Consider the following 22,910-nt stretch of genomic DNA (forward strand, 5'->3'; position numbering starts at 1 on the left):
CATCTTGTTCGCATTGAATTGGGATACTGCCCCACTTCACCGCATCCTTGCCTCAGCCTCCATGATATCTAGATCCATAGCTTCAATTCTAGAATCAATCATCTATCATATCTCTCATTATTCATCTTCCATCTTCATACATCTAAAGTGGTGGTCTCAAGCTGCGGTATGAGGAGATTCTATAGCAGCCGGTAAAGACACCGGTCTTGATTCTCTCATCGCTTGACCGTCTCATGTCCTGCCTAGTGATGTGTGTTTTGAAAAGCCGGACCAGGAGACAATGGCAAAGCGCCTAAATGGTAACTGTGACTTATCCCCTGGACATATTCGAAGATGCTCGGATTTCTCCAGAAAGCGCAGAGAAAGCTCTCAAGAAAAGCGTTCGCGGAACCACCCAATAAAAGGTTAGGTGAAGAAGTAAACAAACCGATCTTGCGACCTCTGAAGTTGTCCGCTTAGCGGGGAGGTTACATGATAATCTTTTGCTTTTCTCATGGTAGTGGTTTACATCATGGCTAGTTCATTACACAATACTGCCTTTTCAGAATGTTGCATCCTCTTTGAATTTACAGATTGCAAAGCACGTAAAAAATTTAGAGGACCTCGAGCCAGATTCCTCTTCAAGCCCTTTAATATATCATATTTCACAAGGTATATGTCGATAAAATTACGAAACAAAGGCCACAATGGACCATATTATTAGGGTACAGTGGGGATCGTTATTGCATTCCATATTGGAAACATTGATTCAAATTTTCGAACCCTAATCACGTGATATGCTAAACCTTGTATGGATACTTCTGTAATTAAAAAATTGTTCGAGGTTTGCATGGTAAGAAGGAGAAAAGTATACTCATGTACCGTTACATGTCCAAAAATAGCGGCGACCCAGGTGTCCCAAGAAATAGTCATTCCGCTCACCATTGCGTCATCTCACGCTCCTCCCGGCCTACCTGTAACTACATAGCCTGGATTGGTACAAACCTCTCACTGAATCTCGATCGAAAAGCCCGCCAAGCGAATATACACTAAGTGTTAACGATCATAGATCTGCACAGTACCAGTAAGGTTGTCCCGAGAATTCAGATCTGCACGAGAAGGATTCTTCTCCGCTGATTTGGGTAATACCTTGAAACTGGGCTCTACCACGTTCACATGACTTAGCGTTGTTTTGGTACATGACTTGTTAGATTGGCTCCCACCTGTAAGCTTTGACCTCAGGTGCAGCACTGGTGGTGTTGGCAGCCCCTGGTCCTGTAAAATCGTGCTACGATGCGGCTAATACAGTTTTAGCGCTGACAGAAGGGGCCGTGCAGAGTGAATTCAGTTCATACCCGAGCAACGGTAAATTTATAGGCAGTATAAACCCTCCGTAAAGAAACTTTTGGGACGTTTTGCTTCCAATTCGCGCGTTCCTTCTGTCTTTTCCACACTCACATCCATATCCACTCCATCACAGCGATGGCTGAACTGGTTGGTGTGATCGCGAGCGCTGTCACCTTCGGGACTGTTGTTGCACAGCTCACAAAATCTATCACTTCTCTAAAGGACTTCTGTGAGCAGATTCGCGATTTACCTAGTGACATGTTGGCTTGTGCGAGATATCGAGGTACTTGGTCTTGTCTTAGGTGACATTGAGACCGAGTTGGTGCAAAAGCCGATTACATCAGTCCTGAATGATAGCAAGCATGTTCAGCAAAGTCTGGAGTTTTGCAGAGAAGCCGCCGTCGGTTTGGAAACAACGTACAAGGACTTAGTCCAAGATGTTCAATCCGGCGCTCGAATACCTCAGTATTACGCCATGATGAAGCTGGTGATGCGGAGGAGCAGGATAGAGAAGTACAAATCACGGCTACAGGATGTGCTTCGTTTACTTTTATTATCTCAGCAATGCTATACAAGGTCAGTAATATTCCTTCGTCGATTTAGAAATGAAAAAGCTGACATCTTCATTAAGAGCTCTTTTGCTAACCCGACCTGAATTGATAGCCCAAGAGATAGTACGCCAGCAGAAAGAATCTTCGAATGAGGTCTTTGAAAATGAAATGCCTGAGCCTGGCGGCCATAGAAGGCACCCTATGGTATATCCTACGAACAGACATTATTCCACAGCTGGAGTAGGTGTTAGCAGGAACTCCCACAGCTTTCGGAACAAAGCTTTGGTGTGGCGTGCTTCTCTGCCGCCTTGGGTGACTACCAAAGCTTTGGAAATAAGTGGCCTGAAATTCCCTGACGGCTGGCAATGGATCTTCCGGACGTACAACTCAATTCCACTCGGATCGGAAGCGGTCTTCCTCGCTGGATCTGGCGACATCCAAGGCCTGCAGAGACTTTTTGCCTCTAAGCAGGCTTCGCCTTTTGATCGAATTGACGGAAATGGATATACATTACTCCATGTAAGCCCATAAATAACTCGTATAACTGAACAAACCAGGATACTCACTTTTTTCAAGTATGCAGGTGGAATAAACAGGCATGCCGTTCTCGAGTTCCTCCTCAACGAGGGAGCAGACATGTCTATTGCGGGCAACTTCAGTCATCCCGTCACAACCATTTCCTACTTAGTGTGGTCGGGAAGTGTTGGGGGGGAACAAGGGCATACTCTGCTCCCTTCCCTTCGGATCCTTCTTCGTCGCTCGGAGGAGCTCTATGAAACACCAGAAGAAACAATCAGCGGATTCCTATCAGAATTTCACGGAACAGCTGAAGAGTTTCTTTTCTGTCAACAAAGATGCTGTCCGAACTTTTACCGAATGCCACAGTGGACACGAGTCGCAGTGGCTGCTCGCGCGGCGTCCGGTGTCTGGGACGCCTACCATATGCCCGAAATGATTCGGACAGTCCTAGGAGAGAGCGCTTTGGGCGCAGAAAGGATTCAACAAGTGTGGGCTTCGGAGAATTATCCAGCGACAGTAACATTAGTGCATAGTGTGGCACATAAACTTGGCAGAAGTCAGGCTGGAATGCAACTCTGCCACAGTCCTGCGCGGAAGCCATTCCAGGGGGCAAAAGAGTTGGAAGCTTCGTGGACAGAGCGCGATGAGTTCAAAAAGCAAAAAAAACTCTGCGAGTCATGGAATTGTTTATTTCGTGAATTCTTGCTCAGCGGGATTGATTTGCGCCAAATCGTTGATGGGAAGACGCCCTTGATTGCATTCCTTCAAGGATATTTCCATCATGACAAGAGACCGAAATATGAATCGTCGGCTTGTGTGACTGCTTTAAGGTCCTGGTTGACGGGATTGAAAGCTGCTGGTGTTGACCTAAATAGATTGGGCGGAAGGAGGTGAAACTTTGGAAGAGCGGAACTGTTCAAAGAGAGATTTTCTGTGTCGGTGGAAATGAGGAGTGGAAACGACTGATCAATCTTGTTTATGGCGCGTACCCTTCAGACTGGAACATATGGTTTTCGGAGTGTTCTGATTCTTATGCAGGCGAATTTTGGGATCTAATTGAGCGGGAGGTGGAAGCCATGCCAGGTGGTTGGCCAGTGGATTAACCTCGCACAACTCTCCCATTGAAGAATGCAGGCGTATACTTATAGGTGAAAATGGTATCCATTCTGATATGGCGAACGAGGGACACAACAGGACATATCACAGGGGAATCATGATACTTGCACCTGAGCCTTATGAAGTAGTTAATAACATATCTGTCCAAACCCAACCTGTTGTCACGTCCAGATACATTAACGTGTCCCAAGTGAATACAAATGGAATTTCCGATAAAATGTTTGGATAATGTCCTCGCAAGTTCGGCGTTTAGCACTCTAGCTCTTTGCAGCGTAGTCTTTTTCGATCATCCTCTAGCGATACGAGCTGGTCTGCCGGGGACTGTAATCAGGGCTTGCAACTATAAACAAAAGGCAGTCATCTCATCCAGGTAGAGACAGGGTTTCTGAGACAGCTGGTCCCAGAGGACTTCTATTATTAGTGGTGTTAAGGTTCGTCTCCGGCATACTCAAGCCACGTGTGCATGGATTCTACCGAGTTGCCGTAATCTCTGCGAAGATTGATGATCGTAAGCAAGCTGCATTCAATGTTAGTGGGATTCTAATATTTCGAGATTTCTCTGGGACCGGTCGTTCACTTTCAGGCGTAACGGCTGTGCCCTCAGAGCGAACTCTCCAGCGACGTTTCTTCTTCATCTGCAGCATATCTTCAATGTCTGCTTTCAAAATCTCCTCCCAATTCTCGCTAGGAGCTACAGCCAAATCTTCTTCTGTCACTTTACCTACCGCCTTGCGATTAAGTATAAGATTCCATTCGATTGTATAACAGACATATCTCGGGGGCTGGTCATCGAATTCGCCACCTTCTTCCCATTCAGCAGACGGTAGGAAATTGAGTTGATCCGACTGAGGCTGATTCGTGGCACGATGTGGGACAGGGCTACTGAAGTACAAGGTTGCGGATGTGCAATCCAAGTTACCGGGAGTGGGGGCATATTCACCACAGAGAGACACGAAATTGTAAGTCTTATCGTTTTCAAGTGAAAGCAGTGATGTCTATACACACATTTGCATAAATGATCAAAACCTGACTCGAAAAAGGCAAGATCCCGTCAGCCTGATCCTCGTGTTCTTACAGATTTGTACTACATTAGCCGAGAAAGGCACATGAGCGATTGCGATACTCAAAGAGAAAGAGGCGGGCGTGAGGGCGGACCAGTCTGAATGATAAAAAAGTATACTATAGAGAATGTAGATGCACACGAGAATCGTCATTTCAATATGAAAGTAACAGTCGCATACCCGCACACATAGTAGCCGAGGTGCGTATTGATCGATAACTCAGTTAGCGAGAACTGAATTATTTTTGAGCTCTTTCTAATGCCTGAAGCAATGACATGAAAGTAACGTATACTCTCGGCCCCACTTTGACGCATGTTCTGGGGACCTAAAGCAGTCTGTTCCTTCCGACATCTCATAGACAGGTTTTAAGATATTGCAGGTTTCTGATGTTAGTGCCTAGCCAGTGATTGGGTAATTCGCCCCCATGATACTTCGATAACTGTTCCTATCCTTGAATATACCTGGCTCGTTATTATGATGACGTCACTTATAATCATCGGTCCATGTTGGGCCGCTTATGCCTATGATTCATATTTATTGGCGAATACCGTGCCAATAATTTGTCAATTCCATTCTAGTGTCAAGATTGTGAGAAGTATTTTAAAGCAAACACAACGCACCTTCATCCATCAAGATGGCACCATCCGAATCCAGACCTATGCTTGGGAAGAAAGCTGCACCAGCGGCTGAAGAGGAAAGCATTGAAAAGCAAAGCCAACGCGATCCCGTCCCAACCACAACAGAGCATCCAGACTCCAGACCTATGCTAGGGAAACCGACCCCATTAGCGGCCGAAGAGGAAAGCTTGAAAGAACAAACCCAGCGCGATTCCACGCAGAACAGAACGACATCCTCGGATAGCAGACCTACCTCTGGCGAGAAATCGGCGCTATGAGGCTGACAAGCGAGGACAAGTGATATGAGGGAAATTATCGGTGAAGGGAAGCTCTTAGGTTTCCGATTCAAGACCGAATGTATTGTTTCTGCCACGGTGCTTCACATGAACAGTTCAGTTGATACTGAGAGGGATAAATGCAAGCATGCCAGAGTGAGTGACGGACGCACGACAAATATGGTGTTTTCTTGCAAGTTTATGAGGCGTGGGTTTACCCTAGTCATGTAAATTGGAGTCTCCGAAATCAAATACAGAATCTGGAATAGCATATACCAAATGACAAAATGATCTTTGATCTAATAAGAACTGTTTTCTCAGATTTGTAGAAATCATGCCAGATTACAATTGAGAGAATCTTGAAATTGAGAAGGCTATAATAGAAATTGAAACTGACCGCTCGAAGATCGTGAGAGCCCTGTGTTGACCCGCCCGCTTTGGGCATTGTTGGATGATTTCGGTCAACTCTCGCCCTGACTAGTCTCAGTCGTCATGGACATTCTGAGAATCATTATTGAGCAGTACTTTTTTTTTCTTGGATTTTCATGCGCATGGCAAATGACATCGGACGCCAGTGCAAATGATAGCATGGAGTCTGTGGTGCGATAGTCTCATCGGACCGCAGCCGTTCGAGCTTTCAAGGCTTCGGAGGCAGTGAATGGACGTTTCACATGAGAACTTTCGATGCGAAGATGAGTGATACCGGTCTCTCCATGCTAGAGCTACATTAATTTCTACAACATCATCGTGGAAATACAAATAAGACGAGGAATTTCAGAGCATGTCTACTTTGAGCACATTCTGACCGGGGTTATGCCAGACGACAACTCACTAATAACACCGTAATCGGTCTAGAAGACAATAGCACCGCCATCAACAACAATATCTGAGCCATTCATATACGTCCCCGCAGTACTGGTAAGAAGAACGATCGCCCCCGTCAGCTCAGAGGGGCTGCCCATTCTTCCACTAGGATTCCGCTCAGCCCATATCTTCCTGTGCAATGCAATTCCATCGCCCTCATTTAAGATCGTGTCCATATATCCAGGGCTCACACTATTGGTACGGATACCGTAGCGAGCCCATTCCGCCGCAAGGCAGCTCTTGAGCATGAGAAGAGCTGCCTTGCTCACATTGTAAGCCACTTGTGGCTGTGGATAGTTGACACGGTGTGCTGAAATCGACGCGACAAAGGTAATTGAGCCTCCATTTCCTTTCTTCACCATTTCGCGGGCCGCTGCTTGAGCGCAAATGAAGGATCCAGTGGTGTTGATATCCAAAACTTTGCGCCACTGGGACACGGGCATCTCGAGTGTTTCCACACAGCCGACGATACCTACGAAGCAGACCAATGTATTGATCGATCCCAGAACACGCACCGTTTCCTCCATGGCTTCTCTGACAGCTTCTTCGTCTGTAACATCGACCTTTTGGACGCAAATCTTGGCGTCAGGAAATTTGCTTCTCATTTGGGCAATGTCTTTCTGACTGTTATCGGGGTTGATGTCCAAGATCATGAGGCCCCGAAGGCCGTGTTCGAGGAGAGCATCGCAAGTATGGAGACCCAAGGTCCCGGCACCTCCGGTGAGAACGGCGTTTCCTTGAACTTGGAATCGCTTCTGGGCACCGACTGCAGCGTCAGACTCTATATTAGAAGCAGGAGCTGCGGTCATCGAAGAAGCGCTGCCGTCACTAAGAATCATAGAAGGAACGACGCGTGATGTTAGAGCCTCGCGTCCTGGTAGCTCAGAAGACCCCATGATTGCTGTGATCTTTTATGTAGGTCGAGAAGAGAGAAGGGCCGAGAGGGAGCCAAAAAACAAATAGATCTAATAAGTGCAAGTTAAGTCATCGATGCTCTAGCACCTCAGCTTCGACCTCGTGTCCAATATCTGATATTTCGAGTCCTTTTACTGTGAGGTCGGGTAACTGTAGAACGAAGCAGAGTGGTGATCGTTCGAATGAGGGAAGGGCCCCATTTGTGCCTGTTCGCATTGAATTGGGATACTGCCCCACTTCACCGCATCCTTGCCTCAGCCTCCATGATATCTAGATCCATAGCTTCATCTCTAGAATCAATCATCTATCATATCTCTCATCATTCATCTTACATCTTCACAGTGCCCATACCCATGTGACGCCACTGACTACTTCTTCTACAATAGCGCCCCCGCGTTGATTTACAGTAGGAACTCTGAATTTCTCTCCAGTCTTTTGACTTCACTTCTCCTGCAAGGAGCCCAGATAAATGATACAGCTAGTTTACAAGCGATTTAGCGGGGTCAACGTGGCGAGCGGGGCCTTATAGTATCGGGCGACAAGGCGCCGATGAGCGGGGTTTGGGAGGACTTAACCCAGAAGGTCGAAGTTCCCCGGCTCGGTTAAACTGTCTGTATCATACGTCAATTTTACCCGTTAGTCAACGAAGCAACCGAATATTATGGGAGTGAACATGCTACAGACCCCTAAAATGCTAGGCTTGTAACATTCGGAGAACTAGCTACAAGCTCAACTAGTATTCCATTTCCCACATAGAAGCCTAAGTAGTACTAAGACCAATCCAATTTACCGAGACGTGCATCCTTCGGGTGACAGACCACCATGGAGGAGTGGGGTCTAGCAACCCAGTCTCGCGACCGTTCTTTTATAAAGACTTCATGACAACATGAAACCTATTTATTGCCATTATCACATCTCGACTTCGCTAGTACAAAAACCTTTCATCATCCTCAACATGTCCATGTCAATTCAAGACGCCGGCCAGGTCCGAGATGGATTCCCCCGATTATTCCCTGACACCCCTTCCAATGTTATGGACCAGTTTCACATGACCGGCAAAGTCGTGGTTGTGACTGGTGCAGCTGACGGAATCGGTCTAGCCGTGACGGAGGCTATGGCCGAGGCTGGTGCTAACGTTGTCTTGTGGTACAACTCGTAAGTGATTATAACAGGGTGTTCACCAAACCTAAAGGAAAGTGCCTGACAGTCTTACTACAGAAACAAAGCCGCGGTTGAAAAGTCTCAGAATCTGGCAAAGACGCACAATGTGAAGAGTGCTGCTTATCAAGTTGATGGTATGGCGGTTCATCTTGTCTAAGCGGCAACATGCTCATCATCGATCTGCAGTTTCCGAGCCCGATCAAGTTTCCGAGACGATCAAGAAGGTCGTTGAGCAGTTTGGCAAAATCGATGTATTCGTTGCCAATGCAGGTGCGCATGAACATTTTCTTTGTTGGCTAGCGTTACCATCACTACTAACATTGATCTAGGAATGGCTATTTCGAAGCCCATATTGGAACAAACATTGCCTGAGTACAAGAAACTGATGTCCGTGAATGGTACATACTTTATCCTTGGCCAAAATAAAAGAGTTCGAAATTGACCTATTTCAGTGGACGGCATTGTGTACTGCTCGAAATACGTTGGCGAGGTATTCCATCGCCAGGGCTTCGGAAATCTTATCATCACCTCGAGCATGAGCGGCCATGTCGTCAATGTTCCCGTCGACCAGCCAGTGTATAATGCATCCAAAGCATATGTGACTCACTTTGGAAAATCTCTTGCTCGCGAGTGGCGAGAGTTCGCGCGTGTTAACATTGTCTCTCCTGGTTTCTTTGATACAAAAATGGGAGCAAGTCCTCAGTGCATCAACGAGGCATATCGCATGTCGCCTATGGGACGGCAGGGGCATACCAAGGAAATCAAAGGACTTTATCTCTACCTTGCCAGTGATGCTTCTACCTACATGACTGGAAGTGATGTCCTCATTGACGGAGGTTATGTTTTGCCTTGAAATTATGTATTCCGAATGCATTCATTGAAAATGAAGAAATAGACTACAAGGAGCAAGACAGTCATAGCCTAAGATCTTAGCCTTAAGAGAGCGTATAAGAATTGAAATTCATTCACTTGATGGGCCAGGCGCACTTATCTCTGTGCTGAGAGGCTTAAAGGCAGGAAGCTGGCCCTTGCTGGAGGGCAACGAGGACAGTGAATTCAGGCCAACCTAGTCACCCAGATCGAATGCGCTCCCGTCTTCCGGAAGCTCGATGGTGCGATGGAGTATTGGCAAAATGGACCCTGAAGCTGCAGATAACGAAAGTTGAATTAAATATGAAATACGCTATTCTCATTGGCCTCGCAGAACCGCCATAACCCAGCCTTCACAGCAGCATCCCTAACCGAACTTAGCTCTTCATCGCGCACAGAACGATTTATCTCAGAGTACCGAACCTCCTCCGTCGGGGCATCACTTTCTCCCAAGCGTACTCGCCTCGTGACTCGCCTTTTCTTGCCAACATGTGCATCGGGATGATATTGCTCCATGATGTGCACATATAGATCACGAGACACGTTTTCCGCGAGCCAGCGCATAATTTCCCTTCCTCATCCTCCTTACCAGGCATAACTAGATGACGAAGCAATACTCCCTTCTTTGCAATACCATCAGAGGTGAATGCAAGGTCCCCTACCTGGCGATGCATCTCCTTTATGCTTTCCATCGCAGTGGAAGCGTAATCATCTGCCTTGAGTAGTCGCTTCGAGGTACTACTCCGCCATACCTTGAAGTCGGGAAGATATATGTCGATCAGACCGTCGAGAAGCCTGAGAGAGTCTAAAGAGTCGAAGGCTGACGTGTTGTATATAATTGGTATACGAAGTCCCATGTCCCTAGCAGCCAGGATCGAAAGAGCGACCTGTGGGACGACGTGTTCTGGCGTGACTAGGTTGATATTGTGGACGTTACCCACGTTCTGTAACTTGATAAACCATTCGCCGAGCTCTTCGGGAGTGAGATCGAATCCGTTGCGTTGGTGCGCGATATCCTAGAGGTTAGGTTAACTATGGGGCCCTTAGCAAGTCCATTTGGATAGCGTACGTGATTCTGGCAGAATACACAGCGAAGATTGCACCCAGAGAAGAATACAGATCCACTACCATGGAAGCCCTGAATACACGGCTCTTCTCCACGATGCGGTGCTATCACGTTCACTTTGGCTGTGTCTGCTCCGATAAGACATGTCCCTGTCGTCTCGTATCGATTCACTCCACACTTTCGCGGACACAAGTTGCATTTGCGTAAGTGGGCATATGCAGCGGACCGCTTCAATGCTTCGTCGACGGAGCTGAGGAGCAGATATCGGGGTATGTACTCGTCTAAAAGGAAGGCTGGAGGTATTCCTAAGAAGCGTTTGGGGATAAATGTGCCGCGAGGAAGATAGCGGCGAGACGCGGCGAGCGCTCGGTATGAGGGTCTGGTGAGCACATTCATGATCCGAACTGTCGTGCCATCTCTATCGGATTGAGAACCTTTACCTTTCCGCGGCGCGCAATGGTCAACGTGTGAGATGTATTAAGCGGAGAAATGGAGGCTTATCTGCATTGACGTCATATGATCTTCGGCATGGTCGATTCGACTCGGCTAGGCACAGGGTCTATTGTTAACGGGTGCTTTATGATGCTGGAAAGGAGATTGAGATTGAATGTATTCCAATAGAAGGGTATTCGTATGTGCTATGTAAAAACCAACAAGAAGTATCTGCACTTCTTTGCGCCTTGGGTATGTCCATCCAGTGCCAAGATTAGTATACAAGAAACAAGAGCAGACATGAGTATGCAGCCCTTGACAGTCCCATACTCATCAAAAAGAAGTATTAAAGAGCTAAGCCACTGCCATCACCACTCCAACGATAGAGAGCGAGTACCTCGCGTCTACGTTGCTGTTGTTCACCGAAGTCTTCAGGCACGCGGCCACGAACTTGAGCAAGAGCCGACCGCATCACCTTTCGGAATGTTCTCTGTAAATACCAAAGTCAGTCATAGTTTTTTTGTTACGTTGTAAAGATCGAGCCATACCTGGTATTCCGTATTAAGAGTCACCACGCACACTTCGTGCGCTCGCACGATCGTCTCACAAGCCCTGACAACACTTGGACTAGCGTCACCTTGCAACTTGTCCGCCGTCAAGAGCAATAAGAAACTTCCCTGCAAAAGGTAGATTCCAAAGAAGAAGGGCATGAAACTCAGGTCTGGGTCAAAATCAAGGATATCAGCAGCTGCCTCGGCAGCGCTGACAGCATGACCCATTGCTGAAATGAAGGACTCTGAGGAAATCCAGAGGTCGTTATCATCGAGGAGGTTAATCGGGTCCCATTTACCAGCAAGCAGGATGTGGAGAACATGCATGATATGGGTGCCATAGGCAACAACCATCTTTGTATGTACGATATTTCCGGTCGCGTGAGATCCCACCGTACTGCTTGAGCGACCAGAGGGACTGACATGGTTGACGTGACTTCCATCCATTGCGGTATCATTGTCACCGGGTCCTAGTGCCATGGCAGTGTAGCGAGCTTCAAACTCTTTCAGACTTTGCGCGTACACATCGAGCTGACGGGTGATTTCCATAGCTTGAATCTCCCATCCCCGCTATTGCGGAAATGAAGGCCAAATCGTGGATGATTTCGAGCATGTTGCAAATCTACTATTTCTCCGAGGATAGCCATAAGTGGCAAGAAGTAGCCGAACATGCTATGGCTGGTGCATTCGAATGCTGCGCCAGCACGTCGGTAGCCAGCAGCTGAGAAATCGCCCGTCTGCCAGAGATCGTCATTCATCGGCTGCAAAAGGCTTTCGCACTCCTTGTCCAAGAGAGTCAATGGGCGGTTGTAACAGAGCGCCAAGTGGCGATCCATCGCGTATAGTAACCACCAAATACGTCGACGCTCCTCTCGCTCCTCTTCGGTCAAATTTACCGCGGAGTTTCCAGGGCCAGGGCCCATGGAATTCAAAAGTGATGGTGCTTGTCTCTTGCTTCCATTCAAGCCCATCTCCGCTTCACCTTCCAATTCGCCATCGGCGCGGTTCGTGTTCGATGGCAATTCGCGACCAAGTTTGAGCTCTCGCGCGAGTGACCACGCTGCAGTCCACCAGCGCATACTAGCTCCCTTGTACTCACTTGCCGAGACCACAGTTGCCAAATGAACATAAGTCGCGACGTCATCGACGGCCCCAGTTGCGCTACACTGTGCGCCTAGCTGATCCATCGACACACCAAAGCCTCCAAGGGCCACACCGTTGATGACCATGTTTGCCGGGTAATTTGGCGAGGCTTCTCCAGTGGCAGGGCCGTGTATGAGAGGTCGCAGCAACCCAATCGTGAGCTCAAGTAGCTTTTGGCATACCCGTCCTCGTGCTGACGGAGGCGACGTTAAGAATGCAGCTTCGCTCGTCTGTGCCGCCACCCACAGCATGCTAGCTAAAAGACCTGCACTGCATTGTCTCGGTTTCGTTGGGTGAAGGAACGATTGTTTGCGAAAGACAAATCCAACAACATATGGTGACAAGGGGGATATGTGTGAGGATGAGGAGCTGGTGAAGTATACATCCAGGAGATCGCAAGCAAGCGATTGAGGAATTATAGACGCGATGTGAGGAAGAACTGGTTGCAAGACAGGATATCGTAAAGAACTGGAAAATGGAGCCATGCTGAAAGAGGGGAAATTCGCTGGCGATGGAGACGGAAGAGGGAGCCAGCTGGGTGACTGGGCTGGAGGAGAGAATCCGAGAAATGATGTCGATGGGTTTTCCCCAGAGCCGCCCAAGCGAAATTGGTTCATCGAGGCCGTGTTCGCCTCTTGCGAGTTCATCAAGGGGTATGCATTATCATTATATCCGGACCCAAATCCTTGAGATTGTAGCATTGCAGAGGGAGATCGAGGATGGCCGTTCGAATGGTGCATCATATTCATGGAGCGAAGATCGGGAACAGACATTGGGGGCCGATTAGTGTCAGGAACGCTTCCATAGTCCATAGTCATTCCATCAATGCTGGAGCCAACGGCCTGCGCATGGACAGGCGCTGGATGCTGATTTTGCATTTTGCCGACTCCTGCATTGCGTAAATGTGCTTGCGCCGAATCGGTCAGTGTCCTGGCAGCGTCGAAACTCGGATCGTAAGAACCATTTACTTCATGCACGGTTTGCCCATTTGGTGATTCGATTTGGCCAGATGCACTGTCATTGAGACCCCTGTCGCTGCCAGAGCTGGTAGCGGTTACCGCTACAAGGTCCTTTTTGGAGGCCTTCCCGCGTTTCTTGCGCTGCCGGGCATATTCACAGCCGAGTCCAAATTCTAGAGAACATAAGCGATACAGGAAGATGAAATGTGTAGGGCAGGGTTACCTACCAACGCAATGCGCACATGGTTGTTGCCCGTCGCATTTCGTGCGCAACTGGTTGCACTGATCGCAAGCTCGGCTAATTCTCCTGCGAACTGGATTGGATGACGAGTCCTTCCGAATGGCCGAGCGCGCTTCAGCTTGGGGTTCGCGTTGCTGTTTAGCGCCCTTTGAGCCATCCGCTGGGCGGGTTTGTTTGGGATAAAGGTGGTGAGCTTGTGATTGTAAGGACTCGGGATCGGTGAGAGGCTTGATGTCGGGATCGGTCGAAGGATTGGACGTCGCGCCAGCTTGACGAGCCAGCTGCAGCTGCTCGAGCGCATACTGGGAGCCCTCTGCGAGCGTGTCCAGTCCGGGCGTCTGAGACTGGGACATCCGATGGGATTGCGACCGCGCCGAGAAAGGTGAATAGGAATGGACCACGGATTGGAGGGAGCCCGTAGACATGCTTCTCCGTGGAGTGAGGAGCTACCGCGACATACAGACCAGCGAAATAGGACGACCTGAGGTCGCGTAGATCGGAATGAGCAATGGGCGAAAATCGAATCGTGTCAGAGACCGTGCGACATTGCCGAGTGATTTCAGAGCAGGCAGTACCCCAGACCGGTGTGGAGGCGATCCGTTTTTTTTTTACCCGGACCCGAGCCCCGAGAGCTTATTCGGCACGCTTGTTTGGGAGGGCACCGAGTTTTGCAGGATAAGGCTTGCAGAAACTCAATGAGATGTTATTGAAAATTACAGGAAGGGAAAAGACCCTTGATGATGCGCGAGGGGAAATTCTGGAGAAGGCGGGGAAGCGGGCACGTGGTGAACGATGACAGTGGCCAGATTATCAGACCCGGACTATGTAGATGGGTCTTCGCTTTGATTTGCTCTTAGTCACTTCCGTCACTTGTCATTTCCTGGTGCTCGGCTCTTTCTACTCTCGAGGCTTGCAGGCTGCAAGATCTGCGTCTCGCTTATGCCGTTAGCCCGAACTCGGCAGACATTGTGATCTATACATGACCCCATCTCCACCATACCCACGCGGACTTTCGTGAAGGACGGGAGTTCTCATAAGGCTGGAATGACTTCATTCCCAAGATTTCAAAACCTCGGGTGTTTGACTTGGCCATGGGGCTTAGGACAGATCAATTTAAGGTGTATACTGAAACAGCTTCAGCTGTGCCTATGTAACCCTGTCAGGGGTCTGCCAAAAGTCCGATCAACAGGCTGGCCCTACGAGCTTGGCTATACATGAATTTGACCATTTGATGGAAGTCAGCGGATGCTGGATATTTAAATACTAGTATGAATGGATATTTTGTGCTTCAGACTATGAAACTCTGACTTGAATCATGAGAACAGACGTACAGCAAAGTTCCTGTACATGGATCATTCCTAAATGAACAGGCAAGAACCCAAAATCTGACCTGGAGTCGTCAGCCTAACCCCGATCCCGGCTGTATCCTGCATTTTGCCTAAATCCGGGTTACGTGGGGCCTGGGGTAAACCTGCATCTGAGGTCTGTTCGTTCCTGGACTCGGAATGTGGGGAAACTACTATTTGGAAAGAACTGCCATTCATGAGAGATTGAAGGATTCATTATACAAAAAATAGTATCGAGAATGGCCTAATACAGATATTTGGGTCTTTCCAGACCGGATCAATGTAATCAGTAGATCGGGGGAATGCCCCTCACTCGATAAAAAGCGGAGTCATCCGATAACAACTTGCCTTCTTCAACTCTCAACAACATGCCAGCCGATCCGAAATCCGTCCAGGCCATTCTAGATACCATTGCTCTTCGCTACCGCGGACCAGGCGGTGCAATCGCTGTCCTTAAGGATGGCGAGATTGTTGGACAACGGGTCTGGGGATGGGCTGACATGAACGAGCGGATTCCTCTGACGGCTCAAACCCAAATGCCCATCTGCTCCATCACAAAGCAATTCGTCTGCGCCCTCCTTCTCGATCTTGAGCGCAACCCGACCTCCGCAATGGCTACTAAGGGAGACGTCCAGACGCAGTTCTCCGACGCTCTTAGTGAAATTCTGCAGCCTGAGGTTTTCAAGAACACTGGATTGACTATCCAGAATATGGTTGACATGCAATCCGGCTTGCGTGACTACTGGGCCATGACCACTCTCTGGGGTGCTAAGCCAGAAGACGAATTCCTAGTAGAACGTGACGGACCTCCAGCGATGGATCGTACAAGATCTTTCCACTTCAAGCCCGGGACGGAATACTCATACTGCAATGTCAACTTCTACGTGGTAGCGCGAGTCATCGAGCGAGTCACCGGGGAGCCGCTTGGTAAACTGCTGAAGGAACGCGTTCTCGGCCCGGCGGGAATGGAAACTGCCTTCCTATGCGCTAACACCGCTCATCACCCTCCTCCCTGTGTGGGCTACGAGGGAAAAGAGGAAAGTGGATACTACCCGGCAGTGAATCGGATGGAATGGGCTGGAGATGCTGGGTTGGTGGCTTCTCTTGATGATATGATCGCCTGGGAAAAGCACCTGGAACAGAATTTCGCAGATCCTCAAAGCTGGTATCAGACCATCTACGAACCGCAGACGTTCACTGATGGCAATTCCGCCAAGTATCATTATGGCATGGCCCATGTTGATGTTGATGGTGTGGATTCGATTGGTCATGGTGGTGCGCTTCGTGGATACCGTCTGCACCGACGCCACGCACCTCACGAGCATCTGTCAGTGGTCGTCTTGTTCAATCACGAGGCCGATGCATCGGCGGCCGTCAACGACATTTTGCGTGGTATTTTGGACAAACCCAAGAACGAGAGCACCCCTGTTGCGGCCAATGCGGACTGGGCTGGTGTTTTCCTTGACCAGGATACTCAGCTTGCCATCACTGTGGCCAAGGGATCCCGGGAAGGAGATATTCTTATATCCTATGCCGGCAACCATGAGACAATCAGGTTGACTGATGCTACAAACGGGAAATCAAATTCTATGACGGCGACTATTGAGGGAGATAGCCTACGCATCCATCGTATTGTGGAGAACCGCGAGCTTGACGCCAAACGTCTGATCAAAGACGCATTTCCTTTCCAAACTACACGTCTTCAGGGTACATATACCTGCGCAGAGGTTCAATCTACGTTCCATTGTTCAGGAGACTCAGGAATGCTGTACGGTGCCTTCGATGGATACCTCGGCCGAGGACCCGCAACTCCTATGCGATACCTGGGCGGCGATGTCTGGGCTCTGACTTGCCCTCGCGGTCTAGATGCACCTGCTCCGGGCGATTGGACTATGGTGCTTCGGCGTGATGAAGGCGGGACCGTTGTCGGATTCAAAATTGGATGCTGGCTAGCCCGGGGGCTCGATTTTGTGAAGAAATAGAGCATATGTAGACGGGGGCGGATATCATGGGTCGAGCCCAATTTCAAAGCCGAGGAGATGAGATACGTAAAGCAGCTTATCTCTTAAAGCCATTCAATTATTCTTTCTATCGTTCGCAGGTCATCTCTGTAGACTCGGTGGGGAGTCCTCACGGCTACCCTTTCCATGCACCGCTTGCTCTTAGTCGCATAGGTTAAGTGAAGTACAACAACAGTTGAAGGGATTATTAGCCATGACCTTTTAATGATGATGTGTAAAGTTGTTAAAAGAAACAAAATGCCTTTCAGATCCCAAAGGTCCACTTCAATCATTCATGAATCAAGAAACTAGTCGCAATCATCGGCACAACCTTGATATACCCAATACTCAGCCCGACCAAGAATCCACGAAATCCGTTCTTCGTCCAAATTTTACGAGAAGTGCCAACAATGCCAAGATCAAAGGCCTCGTGCAGCACATTACCTACTTGCATGCGACGACGGATGACCTCAAAGGAAGATGAGGTTGTTTGAGCAATCACTCCTGCCAGTAATTCAGTAAGAAGGGTAAGCTGGGATCATTCTGCATGAGTGTAATACCGGTGATTTGTTTTTGAATTTACAGACGAGTTTTTAAGGATTGTGTATGGTGCAAGTGATGGATGGCGAAGCCAGTCGCCTACCTGAGTTCATGACGACTTATCAGATATTCTTGCACATTCCCATTTCCCAAAACATTGCGCATTCACGATTCTTTCGGCACTGTGCCCCTTATCTGGGTTGAGGCCCCTGCAAGGCTTAATATTTTGCCGTCAGGAATCTCGGGGAAAACGCGCGGAGCTCGCTGTGGGACACTTGACGATTTATACCACCACCACACCGCCTGTCAGACACACCTATTGCATGATCATCTTCATAAGAACCTCGAAAGCCATCCATTGATAATTGAGATCAAGATACCTGGGATAGATCAGGATTTGTGACTCGACATAATAGATGCGCATGACAGTCGAAGTCCAAGATTTGACAATAAAACGAAAACATTACCTCCGGAAACACCCAAGAAGAAAACACAAAAAGCGCAATAGTAAGCATCCAAAGCAAGGCTCAAATGATTGACAATGGCCCGCCGAAGTAATCTTTCAAGGAGGCATACAGAGTATAGCTCAGAATTTGCGGAGCTTGAAACGTCGCATGTTCCGCCAAAGCCCAACAAAGAAAGCTTCGAAGACCATCCTCATGATCCACAAATTGCTAGGCTTCATCATGCGCCCATCCCAATGCTCCTTGATTGCTCTTCCGAATCGAGATGACTCCAAGCTCTGGGTTCTGACCAGAATTGAATCTTCTCCGTAGCGGACCTCATAGAGAACAGGCCCCGAGTTATCGATCCAGAGGGGAAGTCGTTGGTCAAGCGATATGTCTGGCCGATGCCATAGCTGATGCCGTGCACGGCCTAGCACTCCTAGGAGGACTTTCCAGGTGAGGCCGTACTCGAGTAGACCAATGACGCCTCCCGCGAACGATATCAGCTCTTCGAATGGGACGTGGAATTGTTCAGCTGCTGTGCCGACGAGATAGATGCCAGCTGCGTCGAATTGAATGCAGAACATATGGGGTGGATGGTGAGGTTGGTTGAAGATGGTTTCAATCTGGAAGATCGATGTGGGCGTCGTTCGAAAAATTCTCTTTCAACGGAACAGGAGCTCAACCCTGTGTCCCGCGAGACTCCTCTCGGATATCTGACACGTTAAGAATGACTTTTAATAGAGACCTCAATAGAGTTGACAGCTTACCAGGAACAACAATTTGAGTATAAAAAACCATGGTGGAATCAGGAGAATCGAGACCGAAGAAGGCGATGAAACAAGCCAGGAGTATATGAATTTAAAGTTGCAGATGGCAGTCGCGGATACATCCTAAAGCACGCCGGAGAATCCTGTCACTCCTCAGCCACACGCCGTGCACGATGATCTGAACTCAAAATGCGCGAATTGAGGTCCTTGGCACTACCGATCATTCCTTTAGAGCCTAATCTTGGCCCACCCGGGCAATCGTCGGCGAAACATTTTCTGATATTGGGCATTCGTTGGGCATTCGAGCGCTCCCATAGGCAGCTATTTGACGGAAATAGGGGCTGATAATGCAAGATGCATCGTCAGGCGAGTTTATTCGCACTGTCGGAAATCCGTTGATGCACTGGGATTCGACTGATTCGCGAACAGAGATCGACGAAGAACTATAGATCGAGGAATCGACACGCTGGTTGTATCCCCAAGAAACGTAATGGATCGAGGCTATTTATCAATTGATGCCTACAGGTCAATGCAAGGATAGTGTCTTTTGCCACGAAAGATTTTCTAATTTTTAATTTCTAGAAAGCACGTGCGTAGAACGGGGCACCAAAGTCTCGAGAGTTGGAGAATCGGGTGTCATGAGGGTGTATGCATGTTTGGTATATAAAGTGTACAGTGGCAAAATCTCCAGAGCCTGTCTAGAAGACAGGCGGAGACGCTGTGGTTATGTAGTGAGTCCGTACCGAAAGCGTTGACAAGTAGACCTATCCTAACTTCATGCAAATGTACAGTTCATGACGCCCGGAGGTAGAATGCATACCGAGAGTTAGTCTCTCGCCACCGTCGTAGTCACAACGTCGTAAGAACCGGAACGCCTCACAAGACCCGGAAGAAAATGACAGGGGTTGGTGATGTAACAAAGTACGCAGACAAGATCTGATTCATGATTCTCTTGTCATGTGAAATAATGTGAATATGGTACCAAGGCAAAGACCTCGCGTCATAGATAATTTCCAGTGCAAAGCTGTAGCGCTGGCTTCTTCGCAGTGACCGTCGGTTGAACGAAAGGATGGGGACAAGGGCCAATTGGATCATCTGCGTGGCGGAATGCGAAATGACACAAATTTGCACCTAGCATGGAAGTCCAAGAAGCGTGAGAGGGGGAGTGTGAGAAGGCCCTCTGGAATTGGGCCGCTGGCAATCAGGGCTTGCAACCACGGCAAGCATGGCTGAACAATCATTTATCGAGGCTCGGTCCAGTCCTGCATCTTGACATTGACTCCAGGCGGGTGCTCATTAATTTGTTGTAGGTTGCCATTTCTGATAATGGAGGGAGAGGGCTGAGGCGGGCCGGTTCCCGATCGGCGTCTTCGCTCCCGCTCCAGGGGACCAGGAAGTTCTGTGCTAGGGGTGCTGCGGTGAAGGAACTTTTGATTGATGCCGCTCAGCCAGTTCCCATCTTCCTCATCACCAAGCCAGTAACTGTGGCCAATGCTAACCATAATACGGCCCAGCTTGCCCTTCCAGCCTTGTCCGTCTGGACTGTATGGGGTGAAGGGCTCACGGTCGATATCCGCCACGCTTGCGATCGACACATTGCGACTGTGGGTGGGAAGCTGGGTGTGTCGGGGAACGGCGACCCAGAGGCGAAGAGTTTGGCGGGCGAAAGCAAGCATCACCAGGACGAAATAGACACGCACTATCCATAGCAAAGAGATGAAGACGATGCTCTGGAAGCTTTCGGGCTGGTCAACCGCATTGCTGAGATTGCCAGTACTGCGAGGAGGGTGCGCAATGAACTTGTTGCCATCTTGTGTGTTCTGAATCTCGACGTAGGCCGCATCGTACTTGGGGCTGGTGAATCCAGCGGTCTGGGTGATGGTCTCAGCCCCGGGGGCGTTGGCGCTATCGTAGTTCTGCGACACGACAAGGAACCAGGTCACACCAAAGGCGGCGGTGTAGGCCGCGTTGATCAGACTGTCCAACAGATATAGATAGGCGAGGGCGAGACACTCCAATGGGGACTGTTTGCGAATGTGCGGGAAGAGCAGAGCGGCGAGGGCGAGAGCAACGAGGGAGTAGAGGTACATGGACAGTTGAACCGGGGAGAGATGATAGCCGGTCAACAGAGCGAGGAGGCCATATAGACCACTGATCTTATTAAGTAGCAGCGACAGTGTAATCAACGACGCGCCTGTCTCCAGGCTCATCACGTAGAGAAAGGTCTGCAACGTCACCAGGCGGTTAGCGGATGGGGCGGATCAAAGGGGAACAAAGGGGAGGCTCACCTCTGGCCGCGGAAAGCGGAAGAAGCGAGAAAAGGACCCCATCTTGATAGAGAATATCAAGATTGAAGAATAGATGACGATGCTGATGAAGGGTGAGAACGAAAAGAGAGGCCAAGTACAGCGGCGCACACGAACCAGGGGCGTCGTTTCCCAGCGGAGCCGTGCAGATCTCTTACCGAATCGGCTCTGCATTACTTTTGTGCGTGGCGTCCTGACTTTTTCAGGGTATTCATATTTTTCTTCATTGAATACTACCCTAGCCTGCTTCGTCTGCCTTGCTTTCGAGGCTCCAGGACTTCATGTCTCCCCAGAATGATGTCTCCCATCGCGGGCTTCCGGATCGACCGCATCCGCCACACCTCCACTTCCAGTTCTAGCGTCTGTTAATGAACCACGCAGGGTCTTCTACAAAATGTAATTGAGTTTCGCAAGCCCTATTTGACACAGAGGAGTTCAATGCCTGTCTTTTTTGCAGATTCGGCCGATGTATCGTCCAATACAAGGCCTATCCGATCCATCGAAGCTATCGTAATGGCTAAATCTGTGGCACACTGCCTGGCAGCGTAAAAATAACCTGGCAAATTCTCAAGCTGCATTGTTTCCAAGAACTTCGGTAATATGTAATATCGAAGCCACAACCTAGTTCTCGTGGACGTAGGGGGGCAATCTTACTGTCTCGACCACTTGCCACCAGTGGAGTGGCACCTTCATGCTGGAATTTGCTTGAGAGGTGCTTGCATTTCATTGAATGAACAAGGAGATTCAGGTGTCCTGATGTGCTGGTGTTGCTATATTGTATGACAAGAACTTGTGCGCGGAGATAGGGAAGGAATTCCTTCACAGGGGAATGATCATTAGACAGAGGGAGGTATTCTGGAGGGCCCCACAACCACAAGCCATGCAGATTAACATCAGCAGTGATATCGGCAAGAGAGCGGAAATTTGGCTCAAGGCTTGGAGGGAACAGAGCGCACAAATGATGTTTCGATGCTGTATCGTGAAACTTACCGGGATGCAATCAAGATCATCAGATTCTGAAACTATGGCAATAAGGTAGATTCGAGACTACAAAGCAGCTTGTCCGCTGCTTGCGAAAATTTGGCCAATGTTCCTAGATCTTTCGATGACTTGTGTCGGGGGTTTGTTGATTTGCTAATGACTAGAGTCCCCATAAAGTTGAAGTGAGCCTTGCAGAGCCTTCAGAAGATCAATGCTCATCTCCAGATTGTGGATCATTGTGAGATATGGATATACCCGGAACGTGGCTTTGCGTCTCCACATGGTGTTTGATTTTAAACCAACTTCAAGGTATATGGAAGGAAGACATTCATCTCAAGTGTTACGCATTGGCATCAGTCATGTCTAGTGGTGACAGAACTTGGTTGGATTCTGCGTGTCTTACAAGGAAAAGAAGAAGCATAAAGAATAGAAACACCCGCACGTACAGTGGTTGTTCATAAGTTTGAAACCCTCAATTTACCGCCTTTATTTTGCCAATTTATTTCTGCCGTCCTAAAACCTCATTGTTGCCCGTGTGGTCTAGTGCGCATTAGAAGGTATAGGGGGGTATAGGCGGTGAGGTCGTGGCAGCGGCGGTGAGGGTGTAGGCGGTGCACAGAGGGTTTCAAACTTTTGAATCCCCACCGCAAACACCTGATATTCACATCGGACTGATCGTGACAGATTCAATGCTTCTGTCACACAAGCACACAAGCACACAAGCACGCCTAGATGGACCCAGCTAACATCCTTGACCATTGCGCGGTCGTCCTTCCCGGAATAGCGTCGCATTCCAAGGTTCTCGGTGCGGGCCAGATTAATAAGCGGCGCCCGAACGGTAAATCATCGGGGCC

General features: G+C 48.9%; 10 protein-coding genes across 10 annotated transcripts; 4 read left to right on the plus strand and 6 right to left on the minus strand.

Moving 5' to 3' along the window:
- Window positions 1-1,461: 1,461 nt before the first annotated feature.
- N7477_005822 (ankyrin repeat domain-containing protein) lies at window positions 1,462-3,499 on the plus strand (the record flags this gene model as incomplete). Its single annotated transcript, XM_056967485.1, is given in 5 exon segments — window positions 1,462-1,609; window positions 1,629-1,902; window positions 1,958-2,396; window positions 2,454-3,257; window positions 3,272-3,499. The coding sequence occupies 5 exon segments, from the start codon at window positions 1,462-1,464 to the stop codon at window positions 3,497-3,499; spliced, it is 1,893 nt and encodes a 630-aa protein (XP_056822239.1).
- A 1,708-nt stretch (window positions 3,500-5,207) lies between these two features.
- Window positions 5,208-5,468, plus strand: N7477_005823 (uncharacterized protein; the record flags this gene model as incomplete). Its single annotated transcript, XM_056967486.1, has 1 exon — window positions 5,208-5,468. The coding sequence occupies one exon, from the start codon at window positions 5,208-5,210 to the stop codon at window positions 5,466-5,468; it is 261 nt and encodes an 86-aa protein (XP_056822240.1).
- Window positions 5,469-6,316: 848 nt separating this feature from the next.
- On the minus strand, window positions 6,317-7,225 carry N7477_005824 (oxidoreductase, short chain dehydrogenase/reductase family; the record flags this gene model as incomplete). Its single annotated transcript, XM_056967487.1, has 1 exon — window positions 6,317-7,225. One exon carries the CDS (start codon window positions 7,223-7,225, stop codon window positions 6,317-6,319), a length of 909 nt encoding a protein of 302 aa, XP_056822241.1.
- Window positions 7,226-8,199: 974 nt separating this feature from the next.
- On the plus strand, window positions 8,200-9,258 carry N7477_005825 (uncharacterized protein; the record flags this gene model as incomplete). Its single annotated transcript, XM_056967488.1, has 5 exons — window positions 8,200-8,399; window positions 8,463-8,539; window positions 8,592-8,675; window positions 8,735-8,803; window positions 8,858-9,258. 5 exons carry the CDS (start codon window positions 8,200-8,202, stop codon window positions 9,256-9,258), a joined length of 831 nt encoding a protein of 276 aa, XP_056822242.1.
- A 314-nt stretch (window positions 9,259-9,572) lies between these two features.
- On the minus strand, window positions 9,573-10,737 carry N7477_005826 (putative pyruvate formate lyase activating enzyme; the record flags this gene model as incomplete). The annotated part of the gene is given in 3 exon segments (XM_056967489.1): window positions 9,573-9,850; window positions 9,865-10,291; window positions 10,345-10,737. 3 exon segments carry the CDS (start codon window positions 10,735-10,737, stop codon window positions 9,573-9,575), a joined length of 1,098 nt encoding a protein of 365 aa, XP_056822243.1.
- A 382-nt stretch (window positions 10,738-11,119) lies between these two features.
- xlnR (putative C6 transcription factor) lies at window positions 11,120-14,020 on the minus strand (the record flags this gene model as incomplete). The annotated part of the gene is made up of 4 exons (XM_056967490.1): window positions 11,120-11,263; window positions 11,322-11,894; window positions 11,951-13,599; window positions 13,654-14,020. 4 exons carry the CDS (start codon window positions 14,018-14,020, stop codon window positions 11,120-11,122), a joined length of 2,733 nt encoding a protein of 910 aa, XP_056822244.1.
- A 1,361-nt stretch (window positions 14,021-15,381) lies between these two features.
- On the plus strand, window positions 15,382-16,995 carry N7477_005828 (uncharacterized protein; the record flags this gene model as incomplete). Its single annotated transcript, XM_056967491.1, has 1 exon — window positions 15,382-16,995. One exon carries the CDS (start codon window positions 15,382-15,384, stop codon window positions 16,993-16,995), a length of 1,614 nt encoding a protein of 537 aa, XP_056822245.1.
- A 307-nt stretch (window positions 16,996-17,302) lies between these two features.
- N7477_005829 (uncharacterized protein) lies at window positions 17,303-17,666 on the minus strand (the record flags this gene model as incomplete). The annotated part of the gene is made up of 2 exons (XM_056967492.1): window positions 17,303-17,517; window positions 17,657-17,666. The coding sequence occupies 2 exons, from the start codon at window positions 17,664-17,666 to the stop codon at window positions 17,303-17,305; spliced, it is 225 nt and encodes a 74-aa protein (XP_056822246.1).
- A 473-nt stretch (window positions 17,667-18,139) lies between these two features.
- On the minus strand, window positions 18,140-18,586 carry N7477_005830 (uncharacterized protein; the record flags this gene model as incomplete). The annotated part of the gene is made up of 1 exon (XM_056967493.1): window positions 18,140-18,586. One exon carries the CDS (start codon window positions 18,584-18,586, stop codon window positions 18,140-18,142), a length of 447 nt encoding a protein of 148 aa, XP_056822247.1.
- A 1,424-nt stretch (window positions 18,587-20,010) lies between these two features.
- N7477_005831 (inositol phosphorylceramide synthase regulatory subunit KEI1) lies at window positions 20,011-21,099 on the minus strand (the record flags this gene model as incomplete). Its single annotated transcript, XM_056967494.1, has 2 exons — window positions 20,011-20,994; window positions 21,058-21,099. The coding sequence occupies 2 exons, from the start codon at window positions 21,097-21,099 to the stop codon at window positions 20,011-20,013; spliced, it is 1,026 nt and encodes a 341-aa protein (XP_056822248.1).
- Between the last annotated feature and the right edge of the window lie 1,811 nt (window positions 21,100-22,910).

The sequence above is a fragment of the Penicillium maclennaniae genome (genome assembly GCF_028827695.1).
Source record: "Penicillium maclennaniae strain IBT 15551 chromosome Unknown utg000005l:1.0-2652337.0:1.0-2654196.0, whole genome shotgun sequence".
NCBI classification, from domain to species: domain Eukaryota; kingdom Fungi; phylum Ascomycota; class Eurotiomycetes; order Eurotiales; family Aspergillaceae; genus Penicillium; species Penicillium maclennaniae.